At 40.1% G+C, this 22,157-nt stretch overlaps 1 protein-coding gene across 5 annotated transcripts in view; it reads right to left on the bottom strand.

Annotated features, from left to right (window-relative positions):
- LOC138749850 (SHC-transforming protein 1-like) overlaps positions 1–22,157 on the bottom strand; it is a 158,719-nt gene that overhangs the window by 49,942 nt on the left and 86,620 nt on the right. For all 5 annotated transcript variants that reach the window (XM_069911803.1, XM_069911804.1, XM_069911800.1 and 2 more), the window contains one exon: positions 15,524–15,577. In XM_069911803.1, coding sequence (XP_069767904.1) covers positions 15,524–15,577 — 54 coding nt within the window. The remainder of the gene's footprint in view (positions 1–15,523; positions 15,578–22,157) is intronic.

Consider the following 22,157-nt stretch of genomic DNA (forward strand, 5'->3'; position numbering starts at 1 on the left):
GGTAGGGGGTGATTTTAATTGTTGTTTAGACCCATTATTTGATAAATCTCCAAAATCAATGATTGAAACTAAAATGGCGAGACAGTTAATGGCATTAATTAAAGATATGAATCTGGTAGGTTAAATTAAATCCTAAGGAGAAAGATTTTTAATTTTATTCATTCCATCATGATTCTTATTCTAGAATAGATTTATTTTTAGTATCAGCACAATTACTAGGTTGAGTTTTTAAGGCTGAATATAAGACAAGGATTTTTTTCTGACCATTCTTTGTTATTAATTACATATACCAGTTCAGAGAGAGTGGAGAATGCTTATCGTTGGAGATATAATTCTTTATTGTTGAGAAACCCGAATTTAGTAAATTTATAAGGGATCAAATCAGCTTTGCTTTGAAAATAAATGTAGGCTCAGATGATAATTTTTTTTATAGGATGCCTGAAAAGCTTACTTATGGGGACAAATTATTAGTTACACTGCTAAAATTAAGAAACAACATATGGCTGGGGTTAGTAAATTGGAGAAAGAGATAGAGATTTTGGAAAAGGATTTACCACAAAATTCTATGTAAGTTAAGAAAGCATGTTTCATTCATTTGAAATTACGGTATAACTCGTTACAAACTTATAAGTTTGAGAAATTATTACAGCAAACTAAACAGTGATATTATGAGTTGGGTGAGAGAGGTCAAAAAGATTTAGTAAGATTTTTTATGATGATTTATCTACAGTGTTTGGGGATGTATTACGTCAAGTTGGAGAACATTATGAATTACCTGAGTCTTGTTCTAGTGCTTTAATTACAGTAATTCCAAAAAAAAGAAGAGTTCCTTTGAAGGTATCTTCATATAGACCAATTTCGTTGTTAAATGTAGATTATAAAATAATAGCTAAAATATTAGCGAATAGATTGGCTAAATTTTTACCTAAGTTGATTCATATGGATCAAACAGGTTTTATAAAGAATATATATGCTTCAGATAACATTTTGCGTGTGATTAGTTTGAATAATAGATTTTGACAATCTTCAGATCACCCAATAGTGATACCTCCAGATGCAGAAAAGGCATTTGATAGAGTTGAATGGAACATTTTGTTTAAAGATTTGGAGAAATTCAAGTTTGGTCCTTTTTTTATTGGTTGGATTAGGGCTCTATATAGTAAATCAGTAGCTAGAGTATTAACAAATGGTTTGATTTCGGAACCCTTTGAGCTATCTCGATCAACTCGTCAAGGTTGTCCTTTATCACCAGCTTTGTTTGCGTTAGTGATTGAACCTTTAGCACAGCTGATAAGACAAAATACACAGATACAAGGTATGAAAGTTTTAGATGAGGAGTATAAAATTAATTTATTTGCTGATGATGTATTGGTGTATTTAACAAACCCAACTCAATCACTTTTGCACTTGAAGGAATGTTTAATACAATATGGATGTCTTTCTGGATATAAAGTTAATTGGAAAAAAAGTGAAATATTACCGGTAAGTGAAGGAGATAATTCAGTTTATAAGAATATGATTAATTTGAAATGGACTGATCGAATTAAATATTTGGGTATAATTTTGAATGTTAATTATCAATCTTTATATAAATTAAATTATGTTCCGTTAATGAAAAAAATTAAAACTGATTTGATCAAATGGAAAGATTTACCTATTAATTTAATGGGTAGGATAAATACAATTAAGATGAATATCTTTCCGCGTATACAATATTTGTTTCAATCTATTCCGTATTTACTTGATAATTTTTTTTTCGAGATTTGAATAAAATGGTTAGAGAGTTTTTATGGAGAGGTAAATTTTCGAGAATACATTTTATGACAAATTATATACTTCTGAAGTATTGAAAGATGAAGCGAAAACTTTTTGTCTGATTTAGTCTTACCTTCTTTGATGGTTATGGACATTAACCTTACTGTTACAGAAGTGGTGGAAGTACTTCGATCTATGCCTGATGGGAAAATTTGAATAAATTAACTTGGAAATATGAGTTAGGGGGATTACGTTTACCACATTTTCAAAATTATTATGAAGCAGCCCAACTTAAATTTATTAGTTCATTTATGGATTTGGTACAGCCTCCTAGTTGGGCCAAAATTGAGATGGCAAATATTTCTGAATTTGAAATACATCAATTTTTGTTTAGATGGAATATAAATTTGTTACAACAAATGCGTCTGTCTATACTAAAACATTTAATGAAGTTATGGATAAAAAAAAATAAAATGACAGGCTCTGGGTAAATTATCGGCTTTGACTCCGTTGTATAATAATCAACTTATTTTTTTTTCAATACATAATCGAAGTTTATTGCATTGGAGATTTAAAGGTCTGAAAAATTTGGGAGATTGTTTTAAAGAGGGTAAATTTTTATCTTTTAATCAGATGAGGGACAGTTTTGGTATTGATAAGAACTCTTTGTTTCTCTATTATCAAATTTGATCTTTGGTAAAACGTATGTTTGGTAGAGATATGATTTTACCTGAAATGACTAAATTTGAGACTTTTCTTATGAAGGTACCAGAGAAGGGTTATATTTCATCTATGTATCAAATATTACAGGATGGTATGAATAAAAAGGGTTGGGATAGATCTAAAAGTAAATGGGAAGCGGATACTGGTTTTATTTTTTCCGAAGATGATTGGTTAGATATTTGTTATGATAGTGTAACTAGATTGATAAATGCTCGTTATGTAATGATTAACTATAATTTTTTACATCAATTATATTTAACACCTGAAAAATTTATAAAAGTCTGGTTTTCATGAATCAGACTTGTGTTTTAGATGTGGTGATACAGTTGGAACTTTTTATAATGCCGTTTGGTCATATATACATATACAATCTTTTTGGAAGAAAATTCAATTGTTTTTAGAATATCTGTATAAGATTAAAATAGTTTTAGATCCAACAGTATTTTTATTGGGTAGTTTGCAACCTTCGAAAGGCTTGGGATTAGATAAGTTTCAGCTTGCTTTTGTATATTTACCATTATCCGTAGTGAAAAAATGTATTGCTAGTACGTGGAAAGATACAAATATGATTGATATTAATAGATGAAATAATGAGATGAAATATTGTTTAATAATGGAAAAATATGTATGTTTCGCATGATAATTATAATTTTTTTATTAATAAGTGGTCGTTATATTCAGAATATTTACATTTCAATTTACATTGATTAGATCTTAATATGAATATTTAATTTTTCTTCAATATTTTTTCTTTTTTCTTTCTTTATGGCTCTCCTTAGGAGAGTTGGCTGAAGGAGGGGGGTTCTTTTCTTTTCTCTTTTTTTATATATATAAAAAATAACGTTCCTGTTCATGGTTAATTGTTGTATATGTCATATTATTTGTTTTTTGAACAAATAAATAAAGTTTTAAAAAAAAATTTTAGCAAGGCAGTTAAAAACGAAGCAAGCTTCTAGAACAATAAACACTGTTAGACATGATTCAATTATTTCATATAAACCTCAGGAAATTAATGATGAGTTTCGTACATTTTATGACAAATTATATACTTCTGAAGTATTGAAAGATGAAGCGAAAACTTTTTGTCTGATTTAGTCTTACCTTCTTTGAAGGTTATGGACATTAACCTTACTGTTACAGAAGTGGTGGAAGTACTTCGATCTATGCCTGATGGGAAATGATAGTTTTACTTCTGAATTTTATAAAGAATTTCAGGATTTATTAATCCCTTTATTGATAGATGTATTGGAACAGGCGACAGAGACTGGTTCTTGTCCAGATTCTTTTTCTAAAGCAAAGTTATTCTTAAGAAGGATAGAGATCCACAAAAAGCAGGATCTTATATATCTATTTCTTTGTTGAATGTAGATTATAAAATTGTTGCCAAGGTTCTGGCTAATAGATTAGCTAAATATTTACCAGATTTGATTCATGTAGATCAGGTGGGTTTTATTAAAAATTGATATTCAGCAGATAATATTGTAAAGTTGATTTCTTTAATTATTATTTCTCAGGAGCAATTTAACCAATCTATAGTAATTTCTCTTGATGCAGAAAAAACCTTGGATTGAATGGAGTGGAGTTTTTTGTTTAAAGTTTTGGAGAAGTTTTATTGTGGGCCTCTTTTTATTGATTGGGTTAAGGTTTTGTATAAAAATCCCACTGCCAGGATTGTGACAAATGGACAAGTGTCTTTACCTTTTGTGTTATCTAGATCAACTAGGCAAGGCAGTCCTTTGTCACCAGCTCTATTTGCATTGGTTATTGAACCCTTGGCTCAGATGATTAGACAAGATAGTAATATTAAGGGTATTAAGGTGAAAGCTTATGAGTATAAAATAAATTTTTTTGCAGATAATGTTTTGATATATTTAACACAACCTTTCTTCGGCTCCGAATCATGGGTCCTCTACCGGCATCACCTACGGCTCCTAGAACGCTTCCATCAGCGCTGTCTCCACTCCATCCTCAACCTTCATCACCAACATCGAAGTACTTGAGCTGGCAGAGTCCGCAAGCATCGAATCCACGCTGCTGAAGACCCAACTGCACTGAGTGGGTCACGTCTCCAGAATGGAGGACCATCGCCTTCCCAAGATCGTGTTATATGGCGAGCTCTCCACTGGCCACCGAGACAGAGGTGCACCAAAGAAGAGGTACAAGGACTGCTTAAAGAAATCTCTTGGTGCCTGCCACATTGACCTCCTCCAGTGGGTTGATATCACCTCCAACCATGCATCTTGGCACCTCACAGTTCGGCGGGCAGCAACCTCCTTTGAAGAAGACTGCAGAGCCCACCTCACTGACAAAAGACAAAGGAGGAAAAACCCAACACCCAACCCCAACCAACAAATTTTCCCTTGCAACCGCTGAAACCGTGCCTGCCTGTTCCGCATCGGACTTGTCAGTCACCAACGAGCCTGTAGCAGACGTGGACATACCCTTCCATAAATCTTCGTCTGCGAAGCCAAGCCAAAGAAAAGAAAGAAGAAAGAAGATATCTTTGGGGAATCTCCATGATAGATTGGAGCAGTATGGTGAAGTATTGGGATATAAAATTAACTCAGAAAAGAGTGAAATTATTCCTTTGGTTGATAAGGATTATTCGTTTTGCAGGGATATTGTGAAAATTAAGTGGTCCAATTGGATTAAATATTTAGATTTTATATTAGACAGTAATTATATAAGATAGAAATTATAATCATTTATATGAACTATTTACCTTTATTATCTAAAATTAAATATGATTTGAATCAGTGGAAAGATTTACCTATAACATTAATATGATGTGTTAATTGTATTAAAATGAATATCTTTCCCCAAATTCAATATCTTTTTCAATCTATTCCTTGCAAGATTCCTCAAAATTTTTTAAAAAGATTTGAAAATGATGGGAAGATAAAATGGTAAGGGTGTCATTGCAGAAATTAACCTGGAAGTATGCATTACGAAGTTTGCAACGTGCTAATTTTCAGAATTATTATGAATCAGCACAGTTAACATTTATTAATAGGATTTTTGAAGTGGATAAACCTTTGATATGGGCTAATAATGAATTATCTCAGATTGGTGAAAAGGAGATGAATTAGTTTATTTATAAATGTAATTCTTAGTTATGAAGTAATTATAACTTGCCTGTGTAGAAACATTTTATGGAATTATGGAATAAAAAAATGAAATTATAGGTACTCAAGGTAAGATTTCGGCTAAAACTCCTTTGTTTCAAAATAAACTTTTTCCTTTTATACTTAATAATCAACTTTTGAAGTTGTATGATAAGAAAGGTATTAAATTAGTAGAAGATTGTTATGAAGCAGGATATTTTACTTCATTCCAAAGAATGAAAGAGAATTATGAAATATCTTCGAATACTCTTTTTTCTTATTATCAAATTAAAACCCTACTGTTGGATACCAAGGTAATCTAAATTTGAAATTTTACTTACTAAGGGTGGCAAGAAAAGATTTATATTTGAGATGTATACTTTATTGCAGAATAAAATGCTCAAGCCGGATGTTTATAAATCTAAATTAAAATGGGAAAAGGTTTTGTCCATATCTATCTCTCCAGATGATTGGATGACTTTATGTGAGGATAGTATGACTAAAATTGTAAATGTAAGGTACAGATTGGTTCATTATAATTTTCTCCATCAGTAATACTTAACTGGAGAAATTAAGGAAATATAAGTTGATTTATGTTTCAGATGTCATAAGAATGTTGTTTTTTTTTACATTCTACTTGTTATGCAAGTCGGTGAATTAAGGAACTTTTACAAGCTATTTTCAAATTTAAAATTTCACTTGATCCTTTGGTATTTTTATTGGGATATATTAAGAAATTGAGCTTGGATTTAAAATTAAATAAATTTCAAATTTCTTTTTTGAGATTGGCCTTAGCTGTGGCTAGAAAATAACCATATAACCATATACAGCACAGAACAGGCCAATTTGGCCCTACTAGTCCATGCCGGAACAAATCCCCACCCTCCTAGTCCCACTGACCAGCACCTGGTCCATACCCCTCCAATCCTCTCACCTCCATGTAATTATCTATTCTTTCCTTAAATGTAAATAATGTCCCTGCTTCAACCACCTCTGCCAGAAGCTTATTCCACATCCCAACCACCCTTTGCATGAAGAAATTTCCCCTCATGTTCCCCTTATAATTTTCCCCCGGCAATCTCAAACCATGGCTTCTGGTTTGAATATCCCCAACTCTTAATTGAAAAAGCCTATTCACATTGACTCTCTCTGTCCCTTTTAAAATCTTGAACACCTCCATCAAATCCCCCCTCAAATCTACGCTCCAGAGAAAAAAGCCCCAGGCTGCTCAACCTTTCTCTGTAACTCAAACCCTGACATCCTGTCAACATTCTCGTGAACCTTCTCTGCACTCTCTCTATTTTGTTTATACCCTTCTTATAATTTGGTCACCCAAACTGCACCTAGTATTCCAAATTTGCCCTCACCAATGCTTTGTACAATTTCATCATAACATCCCAACTCTTGAATTCAATACTCTGATTTATGAAGGCCAACATTCCAAATGCCTTCTTTACCTCTCTATCTACCTGAGTATCAACTTTGAGGGTACTATTTACCATAACTCCTAAATCCCTTTGTTGCTCTGCACTCCTCAATTGTCCACCATTCAATGTATATGACCTATTTAGATTTGCCTTTCCAAAATGCAACACTTCACACTTATCCGTATTAAATTCCATCAGCCATTTCTCAGCCCACTCCTCTAGCTTTCCTATATCTCTTTTTAAGCTACGGTAATCTTCCTCACGGTCCACAATACCACCAATCTTTGTATCATCTGCAAACTTACTTATCCAATTCACCACCACTTCTTCCAGATCGTTGATATATATGTAACAAACAATAGTGGACCCAGGACCAATCCCTGAGGAACCCCACTAGTTACTGGCCAACAATTTTACAAACAATTTTCTACCAGTACTTTCTGACACCTCCCATCCAACCATTGCTGAATCCATTTCACTACCTCCTTATTTATACCTAATGCCTCCATCTTTTTTCCTAACCTCCTGTGGGGAACTTTGTCAAAAGCTTTACTAAAGTCTAAATAGACAACATCCACAGCCTTCCCTTCATCAATTTTTTTTGTAACCCCCTCGAAAAACTCTATAAGGTTTGTTAGGCATGATCTACCCCTGACAAAACCATGCTGATTACTACCTATCAATCCCTGTTCTTCCAAATATTTGTAAATGCCATCCCTTAGAACACTTTTCATCAATTTACCCACCACAGACGTCAGACTCACAAGTCTATAATTTCCAGGCTTACATTTAGACCCTTTCTTAAACAGCGGTACAACATGAGCCACCCTCCAATCCTCTGGCACTACCCCCGTGACCAGTGACATCCTAAATATCTCTGTTAATGGCCCCACTCTCTGTACACAAGTCTCCCTGAGTGTCCTTGGGAATACTTTGTCTGGACCCGGAGATTTGTCCACCTTTATCTTTTTTAACACTGCCATCACTACCTCCTCGGTTATCCTTATATGATTCATGACCTCCCCACTATTTTTCTTTACTTCAACTGGTACAATATTTTTTTCCCTAGTAAATACTGAAGAAAAGAAATCATTTAAAATTTCCCCATTTCCTCCGACTTTTCACATAGCCTTTCCTCCCTATCTACAAGGGGTCCAATTTTATCTTTTATTTTTAATGTACCTAAAGAAACCCTTTGGATTTATTCTTTCTCTGCCTGCCAAAGCCTCTTTGTGCCTATTTTTGGCCTTTCTAATTTCTTTCTTAAGATTTTTTCTACACTCCTTGTAGTCCTCTTTCAAATTCTCATCACCCTGCTGTTTATACATCTTGTACACCTCCCTCTTTCTCCTAACCAAATTTCTAATATTCCTCAAGCACCAAGGCTCCCTATGACTTCCAGCCTTTCCTTTGATCCTCTCTAGGACATATCTACTCTGTACTCTCAAAATTTCTTCTTTGAATATTCTCCATTTTTCATTTACATCTTTTCCTGAAAAAAATCAAGTCCCACTCAATACTCCCCAAATCCATTCTTATTCCTTCAAAATTTGCTTTTCTTCAATCCAGAACCTCAACTTTAGGCCCTTCTTTGCTCTTCCCTAAAACTAATAGAGTTGTGATCACTAGACCCAATTTGTTCTCCAACATTAACCTCAGACACCTGACCTATCTCGTTCCCTAACAGGAGATCCAGTATTACACCGTCCCGAGTCGGTTCCTCGACATATTGATGAAGAAAACTATTTTGTACACATTTGACAAACTCTAGCCCATCCAGCTATATGGTTATTACTATATGGGTATCCCAATCAATGTGAGGGAAGTTAAAATCTCCCATGATCACTACCTTATGTTTATTACACATTTATGCTATCTCCTTACAAATTTGTTCTTCCAATTTTCTTGGCCCATTTGGTGGTCTATAATACACTCTTATTAGTGCTCTCATGCCTCCTCCACCCCTCAATTCCACCCAAACAGCCTCACTAGATGATCCCTCCAAACCATCCTGCCACCTCACGGCAGTATGTCCTCCTTAACAAATGTATTCTGGAATATTTAGTTGCCAGTCCTGGCCCTCCTGTAACCAGGTCTCACTAATTGCCACAACATCATGATTCCAAGTGCCAATCCATGCTCTAAGCTCATCTACCTTGTTCACTATGCTTCTTGCATTAAAGTACATGCATTTCAGAGAATGACCCTCACATATATTCCCTATTCTACCTTTTACCTTAACCTCCATCCTTCCTTTGTTATCTTTATCATTCTTAACTAGCTGGCCATGCACCCTAGACACTGCTCGCAAATTCTGCTCCCCACCCCCATGCCAAACTAGTTTAAACCCTCCCCAACAGCTCTAGCAAATCTGCTTTCCAGGATATTGGTCCCCTTCCAGTTCAAGTGGAGTCCATCCCTTTTGTACAGGTCCGACTTTCCCCAGAAGAGATCCCAATGATCCAAAAATCTTTTCCCCGGCCCCCTGCACCAGCTCTTTAGCCACGCATTCATCCTCCACATCCTCCTATTACTACCCTCAGGCATCGGCAGCAATCTAGAGATTACTACCTTAGGCTTCCTGCCTAATTCTATGTATTCCTGTTTCAGGACCTCATCCCCACTTCTAACTAAGTTATTGGTCCCCACATGGACCACGACTTCTAGCTGCTCACCTTCCCCTTGCAGAATTCTGTGAACTCGATCAGAGACATCCCTGACCCTTGCACCAGGGAGGCAACAGACCAACCTGGATCCCTGATCTCGTCCAACAAACCTCCTATCTGTCCCTCTGACAAGTGAGTCCCCGATCACAATTACCCTGTTCTTATCCCTCCTTCCCTTCTGAGTCTCAGGGGTAGCCCCTGTGCCAAAGACCTGACCCCCACGACTCGTCCCTGATAGGCTGTTCCCCACAGCAATATCCAATGCCGAATACATGTTGCTGAGGGGCACTTCCAGAGGGGTACTCTGCACTGGCACTCTCCCTCCTTTCCTTACAGTCACCCAATTCCCTGACTCCTGCCTTCTAAGGGTGACTGTCTCCCTGTAACTCCTCTCTATCACTGCCTCTGCTTCCCTTATGATCCTCAGTTCATCCAATTGCAACTCAAGCTCCCTAACACGGTTGCTCATGAGTTGCAATTGGATGCACCTTTTGCAGGTGTAGTCGTCAGGAATGTTTGGCAATTAACCATATAACACCATATAACCATATAACAATTACAGTACAGAAACAGCCCATCTTGGCCCCTCTAGTCCAAACTAGAGTGAAACTTCACTACTCCCACCTACCTACTCCCCTTTCCATAACCCTCCAATCCCCTCACATCCATGCACTTATCAAAACTTCTCTTAAATGACAAAGTTGACCCTGCTTCAGGAAGGTCATTCCACTCAGCCACCACTCTCTGAATGAAGAAGCTTCTTCTTATGTTACTTCTAAAGTTTTGTCCCTTAACCCTTAACTTATGACCCTTCATACCAATCTCCCCTACCCTCAAGGGGAAGAGCCTATTCACATCCATTTTATCTATCCCCCTCATATACCTCTATCAAATTCCCCCTCAACCTTCTATGCTCTAATGAATAAAGACCCAGTCTACTCAATCTTTCTCTATATTCTAGATACTGCAATCCAGGGAACATTTTAGTAAATCTTCTCTGCACCTTCTCAACCTTATCGATATCCTTCCTATAATTTGGAGACCAGAACTGCACACTGTATTCCAAACTTGGCCTCACCAATGCCTTGAACAGTCTCAACATCACCTCCCAGCTCCTATATTCTATGCTTTGATTTATAAAAGCCAGCATACAGAGGCCTTCTTCAACACCCTATCAACTTAGAACCCTACTTCACCACCCTATTACTTGGAATTTAAGACTAATTTGAGTATTCAGCTATGGCATTTGGAAATGAGATTTTGTATTCCGTTGGAAAAGATAACATTTAATTTATGTAATAATTATTCTTTTTTGTTGAAACCTGGAGCCCATATATGGAATATATGCAGTTGAATCATTAATTATTTTCCCATGCATTGATGGTGTTGCCCCGAACCAGGGCAAATAACTGAAGGGTTGTTATGTTAATTGATCTCCTCTTCTTTCATTTTTGGAGTAGTTTAGAGGGGGGTTTAGAGGGTTGCGTGGGGTAGGATAGGGGGTGGAGGGTTGTAAGGGGTAAAATATTATGTACTTATTTGTATCTTTATTGTATGATTTATTGCAATTAATAAAAATTTTCAAAAAAAAAACTTTGAAAGAGCATCACTTCACACTTATTCAGAATGAACTCCATCGCCACTTCTCTGCCGAACTCTGCATCCTGTCAATATCCTGTTGTAACCTATGACGACTTTTTATACTTTCAACATCACTTCCAACCTTTGTATCATCTGCAAACATACTGACCTATCCCTCTACATCTTTGTCCGGGGTCATTTATAAAATGAAGGTTCATGCAACCTCTCCGACTGGAACCTAGGTGGAAGTCGCATCACCTGCCAGTCAAGGTTGGACTCAGCCCACCCACTGGTGCACAACTAACCACTGGTCCCTTTAATCACCTAGTGATTACCTGGGCCGAATCCTCCAGCTTACTGTACTATAAAGTCCATCGCAAGCAATAGCTCTTTCTCTTTTCTCTTCGGCCCTGATACAAACCCTGCTCCACTCCAGGTCACGAACTGTTGACAATACTGGAGGAGTTCTTGGTAAAATGTGCACTACTCAGGGATTAGGGCTGTTAGATAACATTGGAGCCATGCCTATGTTAGGCAAGTAACGGCGGGGAGCAATCTTTGGTTGTTATGTCTGTACACAGTTGCTAGTATTGATAGAGTCAAGTCCATTGTGAGTGGATTGTACTGAGTTTGTATGAGTGTAAGCACTTGCTTAAGGTGAATATAACACCATTATTCATAAAAGGATGTAAACAAAAGGCAGGGAACTATTGGTCAGTTAGTTTAACATCTGTGGTTGGGAAAATGCTTGAAACCATTAAAGAGGAAATAACGTGGCATCTGGAGAGAAATTGATCCATCAGGCAGATGCAGCACGGAACCAGAAAAGGCAGGTCCTGTTTGACAATTTACTGGAGTTATTTGATGATCAATCAAAGGCAGTGATAGAAGGGAGCAGATGGACATTGTTTTCCTGAATTTCCAGAAGCCATTCAAAAAGGTGCTTGTACACAAAAAATTTGTACATAAGATCAGCTTGCATAGAGTTGGGGGTGATGTATTAGCATGGATAGAGGATGGGGTAACAAATAGAAAGCAGAGAGGTTTTTATTTGGTTGGCAACCGGTGTGAGCAGGGTGCCAGAGGGGTCGGTGCTGGGCCCGAAACTGCTCACAATATACATTAATGATCTGGAAGAGGGGACAAAGTATCCAAGTTTGCTGATTACACTAAATTGAGTGGAAAAGCAAATTGTGCAGAAGATATGGAGAGTCTGCAGAGAGATGTAGATAGGTTAAGTGAGTGGGCCAGAGTCTGGCAGATGGAGCACAATGTTGACAAATATGAGGCTATCTACTTTGGAAGGAAAAATGTAATATCAGGATATTATTTAAACGGCAAGCGGTTGCAGCTTGCTGCCATGCAGAAGGACTTGGAAGAGCTTGTGCATGAATCACAAAAGGTTGGTTTGCAAGTGCAGAGACTATCAAGAAGGCAAATAGAATGATGGTCTTCATTCCTAGAAGGATGGAATTTAGGGGTAGGGAGGTTATGCTGCAACTGTACAAGGTACTGGTGAGGCCACATTTGGAGTACTGCATGCAGTTCTGGTTTCTTTACTTGAGGAAGGATGGACTGGCTTTGGAGGTGGTGCAGATGAGGTTCACCAGGTTGATTCCAGAGATGTAGGGGTGGGCGTATGAGGAGAGATTGAGTTGTATGGGACTGTACTCGCTAGAATTTAGAAGAATGAGAGGGAATCTTACAGAAACATAGAAAATTATGAAAGGCATAGATAAGATTGAGGTAGGTGTTGTTTCCATAGGTGGGAGAGACCAGAACTAAGGGACATAGCTTCAAGATTTAGTGTAGTAAATTTAGGTCAGAGATGAGGAGGAACTGCTTTTCCCAAAGGGTGGTGAATCTCTGGAATTCACTGCCCATTGAAGTAATGGCGGTGACCTCAGTAAATATATTTAAAACAAGGCTAAATAGATTTCTATATTGTAAAATTAAGGGATATGGGGAAAAGGCAGGTTGGTGTAGATGAGCCTATCATCAGATCAGCTATGACCACATTGAATAGCGGAACAGGTTCAATGGGCGATATGGCCCACTCCTGTTCCTGGTTCTTATATTCTTATTTCTAGTATCGGCAGTAATACTACCTGCCTGCTTCAACTTTGTTTTGTTCCCTCATGGTCCAGTTCCTCCCCACTTACTTCCACAATATTTCACATGCCCTCCATCACTTCAATAGCTTTCAATTTCTTGAACATATCCACCTCATTTTTACTATGGACATCCAATTGCTATCAACCCCCATTCCCCAATCCAGAGGTCTCAAAGCCCTTCGTTTCTTCTTCAACAACAGACCCAACTAGTCTCCCTCCACCATCATCCTTCTCCACTTGCAAGAACGTCATCACCCTCAGTGACTTATCCTTTGACTCATCCCATTTTTTCCAAATCAAATTAGTAGCCATGGGTATCCGTATGGGTCCCAGTCATACCTGTCTTTTTGCTGGCTATGTGGAGCAATCCATGCTACAAGCTGACAGTGGCAAGGCCCCTAAACTCTTCCTCCACTACACTGACAACTATATTGGAGCTGCATCAGGCACCCATGATGTGTTTTTAAGCTTTATCCACTTTGCTGCCAACTTCTATCCTGATTCCAAATTCACTTGGTCCATCTATAGGAACACTCTTCCCTTTCTCGAATTCTGTCTCCATCTCGGGGGACAAGCTCTCCAGATATTCTCTACAAACCCATTAACTCCCACAGCTACCGACTACATCTCTTCACACCTTGTCTCCTGTAAAGATTCCATTTGTTTCTCTCAATTCTTCAGTCTTCATTGCATCTGCTCCCAGAATGAGATCTTCCAAGTGCAATTATCTGAGATGTCCTCCTTCTTCAGAAAATGTTGCTTCCCTTCCACTGCTATCAACTTGGCCCCCACCCATATTTCCTCCATTTCCTGCACATCTGCCCTACCCCCTTCCGCCCCAGAAGCAACAAGGACAGGATTTCCCTTGTCCTCACCTATCACTCCAACGGTCTCTGGATGCAACATATCATCTACTGCAATTTCTGCCACCTACGATATGATCCCACCACTAGACACATCGTTCCTTCTCCTCCCCTCTCTGCCTTCCGTAGGGACCTTTCCTACTGATCCATGTCCACCTATGGGCTCTTAGCTGTTGCCTTCAACATTTTTATTCAGGCACCTGTCTGCCTTTTGCTCATACCTTGACAAAGGTCTCAGGCCCAAACATTGGTTATATATCTTTGCTTCCTATGGTCCCTGCGGGGCCTACTGAGTTCCTCCATCACTTTTGTGTATTTGATCCACTAGATTCAGATCCCTCTTCCATGCATCCTCTACTTGTAGAAAAGTGCTCACATGGTACCTTAATGGTAGCTTCAAGCATTTTCTGGGCATTACCTTCCTTTTCCCTCCATCATTTCTCAAGCATACAACATACTTTGAACATAAATAGCACAGTGCAGGCCCGTTGGTTCATGATGGTGTGCTGACCTTTGTAAACCTACTCCACAAAAACTAATTTTTCCCTCCATCACACCCATAACCCTTTATCTAAGATGGACACTTGCTGCCTTTAAATCCCCCAGATCCACCCAGTGTAGCTTCATAAATTACCATTACTGTATCCTCTGTAACTTCCAACAAGAGTGGTTTTCATTTTTTTAACCCAAAGAACTTCCCAACCCCATACATTTTGGAGTATGGGAGGAAACTGGAGCAACTGGCGAAAAACCATGCAGGTCACAGGGAGAAGGTATAAACTCCTTACAGACACAGTGGCAGCCTCGAACCCAGGTGGCTGATGTAGGTCTTTCCATTTTACAGCCTTATTTGTGGCAAAATGGCAAACCAACAACATAATTCACACACTTCCACAGACCCATATTTTCAAGCATCGGAAATAATCCTCATTTTCTTCAAGACTGGATGCACCTTGATGAAATCCATCGATACAAGTTAAACCACAGGAGTATGGTTATAAACACAATAATTAGTTTACAAGTTTATACTCGGATTTTGAGAACTTCTCTCTGGCTCTCGATCCAGTCTAGTAACAGCTGTCACCCTGGCAATTCTGTTCTCTCCCTGGGGAGGGGAGTGAGCACTCAATCGTGACATGTACCAGATTTATCAAATGACAAACCCTCCTTCAATGAATTTGTACAAAATACATCGCACATTTTTCTTGGAGAGGTTTCTGCTGCCATGGCGCCCTTTTCGAGAAGTGCTCTCACTTGTGCAAATACAAAGAAACAAGCTGATGCACTCACCGGATCCCCTCCAGAGGCAAATGAGACTGAGTGCATGTGATGGTCGATGATGACCTGTAACACAAAGAACATTTTACAATCTCCAGTCATAGGTCTGAAATCTGAAAAATTCTTGCTTTAAATAACCACCAAACAGTGCAGACACATAATAAAATTCGATTCTGAGGATTTTGATGACAGCGCCAGCGAAGCGGGTTTGAATCTGCTGCAGTCTGAAAGGAGTTTGTATGTTCTCCCAGTGCTTCCTCTGGGTTTCCACTTTCCTCCAATCTTCCAAAAATGTTTGGGATTAGTAGGTTATTGATCGCTTGGATGTATTTGGACAAGCACCGGTTTGTGGCCCAGAAGGCCCTGTTAGAGTGCTATGTCTATAAATTAAATTAAAAATTAAAAAGCAACTTGTAATAGTTACCAGAGATTTATTTTCCATTAACAACAATGATAGTAAATCAGAAAAGAAAATATCAGGAAAACAACATTGCCTGGAGTTGAGAGAAACAAGGTTGTTTAATCAGGGAGTGTGCAAGCCTGCAGTTTTGTAGCTCCATTCCATTTTGTTTCTGCAGCATTTGCAGTGTTTTGATTTCAGGGTTGTAGATTCCCCATTTGTAGCAATGCAGTTGAAATAGATGGAAAATGTGCAGGAGAGAGGACTTGGGTTTGCTTTTTCTGTTGCCAACCTAGCATCAGATACCAACGAGGTCCAGGGATGATATTCATGCCCAAGGTGATGTCCTGCATTCTGTGATCTCTCTTGAAAAATGTAAGTAAATTTTCATGTCAAAATTACTAAAAACAATTGGTTGAATCCATTGTTTTCCCAGAAATGTTTTCCAATGATCCCATCTTTTCATTTAGAGTTATAAAGTCCCACGTGTCTGTATTTAGTCCCATCCCTCTAAACCTTTCCAATCCACATACCCGTCTAAATTTCTTTTAAATGTTACCTTTGTCCCTACTTCCACCACATCCTCTGGCACCTTGCTTTGCATACCGATCACTCTCTGTGTAAAGGAGGTGTGATCAGGTCCCTTTTAAATCTACCCCTCCCCTCATTTTAAATCTGTGCCCTCTCGTTTTAGGCTTCCCTACCCTGGCCAAAGGGTTATAACTACTTACCTCTTTCATACCCCTCATCGAATTATAAACCCATTTGCCTCCTGTGCTCCAGGAAGAAAAGTCCCAGTCTTTCCAGCCTCCCCTTGTAATTTAAGCCCCAGTCTCAGAGACATTCTCTTAAATTTTATCTGTACTCTTTGCAAGTTAACAAGATCTTTTCTACTGCTGGGTGACTAGGAGTACACACAGTGTGTTAACTGCATCTCACCAAAGATTTTTATAATTGTAACATGATGTCCCTGCTCCTATACTCAGTGCCCCAAATGATGAAGGCAAACATGCAAAACACTGCCTTCACCACCCTGCCAACCTGTGACACCACTCCTCAGGAGCCCACCATTCACTGGACAAGTCCTACCTAGGTTTGCACACATCACACTTGTCAGAGTGTAATCTCAGATCGCCTTCTCGTAGTCCACTCTATCACGCATTTTGGTTTCATTTGCAAACTTACTCACCATGCTAACTCATTCCCATCCAAGTCATTAATATAGCTGACAAGTAACAACGATCCCTGTGGCACACCACTGGTCACAGGTGTCCAATCTGAAACACAGTCCTTCAATACCACACTCTGTTCCTGACCATCAAGGCAATTCTGTATCCAGCTTATGTGATCTAGACCAGCCTACCATGTAAGACTTTGTCAGAGACCTTGCTAAAATTCATCTGCACAACTTCTACTGTCCTACCCTCATCAATCTTAGTAATTTCTTCAAAGAAACTCAATTAAATTTGTGAGACATTAAATCAGTGAGCCAGGACACGATCCATGGAGAGAAGTAATCAATCAATGCTTCTGCTGGGGACCAGCCTTGATGTAGGACCCCAACCTGAAAAGTTGACTGACCATTTTTCTCCATTCCAAGATTCTAGCGTCTGCAGTTTTTGTGAACCTCTAATCAGTTCTTGCCTTTTCAAAAACATGTTAACCCTGACTCTTAGAATACCTTCCAGTAACTTACCCATGACTAATGTTAAACCCACTAGCCCATACTTTCCTCACAGTCTTTGTTAAATACAGATACAATATTCACACCTTCTAAGTTTTCCAAACCTCACCTGTGCCAAACGATGATGCAAATATCTCTACCAGGGCTCCTGTGATTTCATCCCGTTTTCCACAATGTCCTGGGATACACTTGACATCACAATTTACCTCACTGCATGGCCTGGACTCCATATCTTTCCCCTCGGTAAATACAGATGAGAAATACATGGACCTCGCCCATCTCCTGGGCTCCACACATATATGATCTTGTTGATCTCAAGGGTCCTTATCCTCTCCTTATTTACCTATTGCCTTTAATATGTTCATAAAATCACAGAATTCATCTTAACCTTATCTGCCACAGCCACCCCCTTTCTCTTTTGAGAGAACTCCTTTATCCTCTATACTCCTCGAATAAATCAGTTGATCTCACATTTATTTATGACATATATCCTATTTTTCTTCACTATAACCCAGCATCTCTTTTCCTCCAGGATTCTCTACTCCTGCCACCCATGTCCTTCACTCTAACAACATATCATTATTTCTCCTTTCAAAGTCTTCTATCCACCCTCCACAACTTCCTGCCTAATGCAATCAAAATGAGCCTTGTCCCATTTTAGGACTTCAGCTTGTCTGATCTTTTTTCACAACCATGGTGACTGGTGTCATTCCTCCTGTCACCCCAGGTTCTTGGCCTGCCTTCTTTCCCTGTATTGTGATCTCTTTGCTCAGGCTATTGACATATTTTTTGAGAAAACTTTGCTGGTCACTGGGACAGATTATCTTATATTTTATATATATTGTTTTAAAGGAGATAAATTGTGGCAGGTAACATACAAACATTTCAAAACAAATTTTATTCAAAATGCCAGAGCTCTGCTCAAGGCAGACAGTCCAGGCTCCGAGTGCCTTTGCAAACACTTTGAAGAATGCCTATGACTTCACAAGGTGTTAGTTGGACATGTTGTGGAAAAATGGATTATAGTTTTGGAAAGCAACAGATGAATGGACTTGGAAGATTCGGTTCAGTGCTGCAGTCTGTCTGAATGCACTTTGCGGTTCTAAGACAGTCATGTGGTTTCCTCACAGAGAGAGAATGAATTCAGTTCTACAGTTCAGCAGCAGCAGCTGGGACTGGAATGGGACAAGCTGGCAAACTTGTGGATAAACCCCATTTGGAAGACGGGTTGTGAGTTCATTCTGGTGAAAGCACTTGTGGTCCATACAAGAGGAGATGGCTGACTGTATAATGTTTCACTTGAAATAAGGGAAACAACAAGGAACTCTGTGGTGACTTGAAAGAAAGAGGTTATCATCTGGAAAACCCTGAGGGGGCAAGTTTCTTTGGTGAGACACTGACATGGCTGATCGGAAATAATCAGTTTGTGTCAAGCGAACAACAATTCTGTCTCCGAAAACTGACAAGAACCTTCCTGAGCGGTAACCATTTACCTTTCAAGCATCAAAGCTTGGTGAAATTCATAAATGTTAAATTCTGTGCACACTATAAGAATTGCCTGAACTTGGAGGAGTGAGAAGTGAGATTGGACTGTGAATCAAAGAACTTTTCTAAACTTATACACGTGCGCTTAGAATTAGGAGGGGGTTAACTTAGGTTAAGTTGTTAATAGTAATAAGTAAGAGTTTGATCCTGTTTTCATGTTTAAAGATAATTAAAAGAAACTTTTGTTTAAGTAGCCATTTGTCTTGGTGAATTGCTGCTGGGTTATGGAGTCCTCTGGGCCCATAACAACACATTGAATTAATTCTGCCCTGCCCCAGCCCTTTGGACTGAGAATGCCAATCAATACGATGGGAAGTTGAACCCACCTGCTCTAACAACCCTGACATTCCTCCAACTGTCAGTGATTTCCTGACATATTTGCTCATTTATGCTTTGGCATTTTAATATTTAGGTGGCAAAGATTACTTTTTCTGTCTGTTAGGTCATCAAACTGATGATTTTCCTTTTTACAGCAAGTTCTGCCTGGTATTGATGTATTTGGAATTCCCATGCAACCCCCAAAGTTTCCAAAGACTTCTCAGAATTTTGTAATTTTTTTTCAAAGGTGAACATTTGAAAGCAAATCTATGTCTCCTCAGCCGTGACCTCACAACTCAGGGGTAGGTACCAAGGGGGAAATTATTAGGAAAGGATGAGTGGACAAGGGAGGGAGGTGAAGATGTGTCTGGTGGTGGGATAATGTTGTAGGTTGACAGAAATTGCAAAGGATAATATTTTGGATGTGGAGGCTGGTGGGGTGGTAGGTGAAGACAAGGAGAATACAGTCTGAGGTGTTGCGTCTCGAGGTGTGGAAGTGTATCAAGAGTGGAGGTTCGTGGTGAAAATGAGCCAGTCCAGCCCAGTGAACTGAGTGTTGTTAAAGTGATGGAGGACATGTAATATATCCCAGATCTAGGTTGGAAGGGACAGGATCGGGGGAGGGGGGGAGGGACGAGTATCAAAATGGAGTCAAAGTAAGTGAATAAAAGCAGCTGAGGGTGTGATGGTGAGGGGATTGGTGTGGAGAGAGTGAAAAGTATTTCAAGGGGGGAGAGAATAAATGAGGGGAGTGGCTGATGTCTCAGCAGCAGTTGGAAATATAAACATCCAGTCCGGGCAGAAGGCCAGAATGAGGTGTCCAAGAGGAGGAAGAAGGCTTAAGGTGGGAGAAGGGTCTTCAGTGGGGGGGTGGAGAATCCTGGTGGAAATAGTAGGCACGGAAGCGATGGAAGAAGAGTTCGGCATCATGTTGTTCATGGAACTCAGATCTGTGGGTGAAGAGGGATAAAAGTGAGGCCTCTACTGAGGACAGAACATTTTATCTCTGAGAGGGGAAGGTCGGAGGAGATGGTGAAGACTCAGCAAGGCTCAGAGTGGGGGCTAGTGCGGTAGAAGATGTTAGGGAGGAGAGGCTGCGCTGTCAGAGGGGGAGGTTGAGTGATGTGGAGGACGGTGTTGAGAAAAGGTGTGAGAGCCGGGGGTAAAGGGAAGGGAGCTCACGATACGAAAAGGGAACTCAGGAAAGTCTTGTGGAGGATCAGGAGAGGTGTGAGGAGGTGCCTCTCTGCATGGAAAGGGTCAGGGCAGATGTGGGAAATAGTGGAGACGTGTGGAAATGTATCAGAACTAGAACTCCATGGTGAAAATGGAGAGGGGTAAGGGAGTAGGAAGAGGGGTGAGGGGGAGGGGAGAGGGGGTGGAGAAGGGTGACGATGAGGGGAGAGGGGTGAGGGAGAGGTGATGGGGAGGGGAGAGTGATGAGGGGATGGGGAGAGGGGCGAAGGTGAGGGTGAGGGGGAGAGGGGTGAGGGGGTGAGGAAGTGGGAGTCCCCGGAGGAAATGCATATGGACATGGGGAAAACAGACAAACTCCTCACAGACAGCACAGCACGCCTTCTTGGGGTTCTCCCTTACTTCTTCTGCCAGAGCTATCTATTGTCCTTCTTTTTCCCTCCTAATTTCCATCTTGTACATATTCCTATATCCGTTATATAAGGCAAATAGCGCCTTTGGAAGACTACACAAAAGAGTCTGGAAAAACAACCAACTGAAAAACCTCACAAAGATAAGCGTATACAGAGCTGTTGTCATACCCACACTCCTGTTCGGCTCCGAATCATGGGTCCTCTACCGGCACCACCTATGGCTCCTAGAACGCTTCCACCAGCGTTGTCTCCGCTCCATCCTCAACATCCATTGGAGCGCTTTCATCCCTAACGTCGAAGTACTCGAGATGGCAGAGGTCGACAGCATCGAGTCCACGCTGCTGAAGATCCAGCTGCGCTGGATGGGTCACGTCTCCAGAATGGAGGACCATCGCCTTCCCAAGATCGTGTTATATGGCGAGCTCTCCACTGGCTACCGTGACAGAGGTGCACCAAAGAAAAGGTACAAGGACTGCCTAAAGAAATCTCTTGGTGCCTGCCACATTGACCACCGCCAGTGGGCTGATAACGCCTCAAACCGTGCATCTTGGCGCCTCACAGTTTGGCGGGCAGCAACCTCCTTTGAAGAAGACCGCAGAGCCCACCTCACTGACAAAAGGCAAAGGAGGAAAAACCCAACACCCAACCCCAACCAACCAATTTTCCCCTGCAACCGCTGCAACCGTGTCTGCCTGTCCCGCATCGGACTTGTCAGCCACAAACGAGCCTGCAGCTGACGTGGACTTTTTACCCCTTCCATAAATCTTCGTCCGCGAAGCCAAGCCAAAGATATTTAAGAGACTCCCTTGATCCCAGTTGGTGCATCCTGATTAATATTTCCTTTATCCTGTTGAGATGCTTCATCAACTAGGAATTCCAGCACTCTGCCAGCCTAGCCCTTTACCCTAACAGGCCCATCCCCTGCCAGCCGCATTACCTCCGCCAGCCGTGCCACCCCTACAGCCTTGCTCTTTACCCTAACAGGCCCACACCCTGCCAGCCTTGCCACCCCCTGTCAGCTGTGCCACCCCTACAGCCTTGCCCTTTACCCTAACAGTCCCACCCCCTGCTAGCCTTGCCACCCCCTGCCAG

The sequence above is a fragment of the Narcine bancroftii genome, chromosome 14 (assembly GCF_036971445.1).
Source record: "Narcine bancroftii isolate sNarBan1 chromosome 14, sNarBan1.hap1, whole genome shotgun sequence".
In the NCBI taxonomy this organism is placed as follows: domain Eukaryota; kingdom Metazoa; phylum Chordata; class Chondrichthyes; order Torpediniformes; family Narcinidae; genus Narcine; species Narcine bancroftii.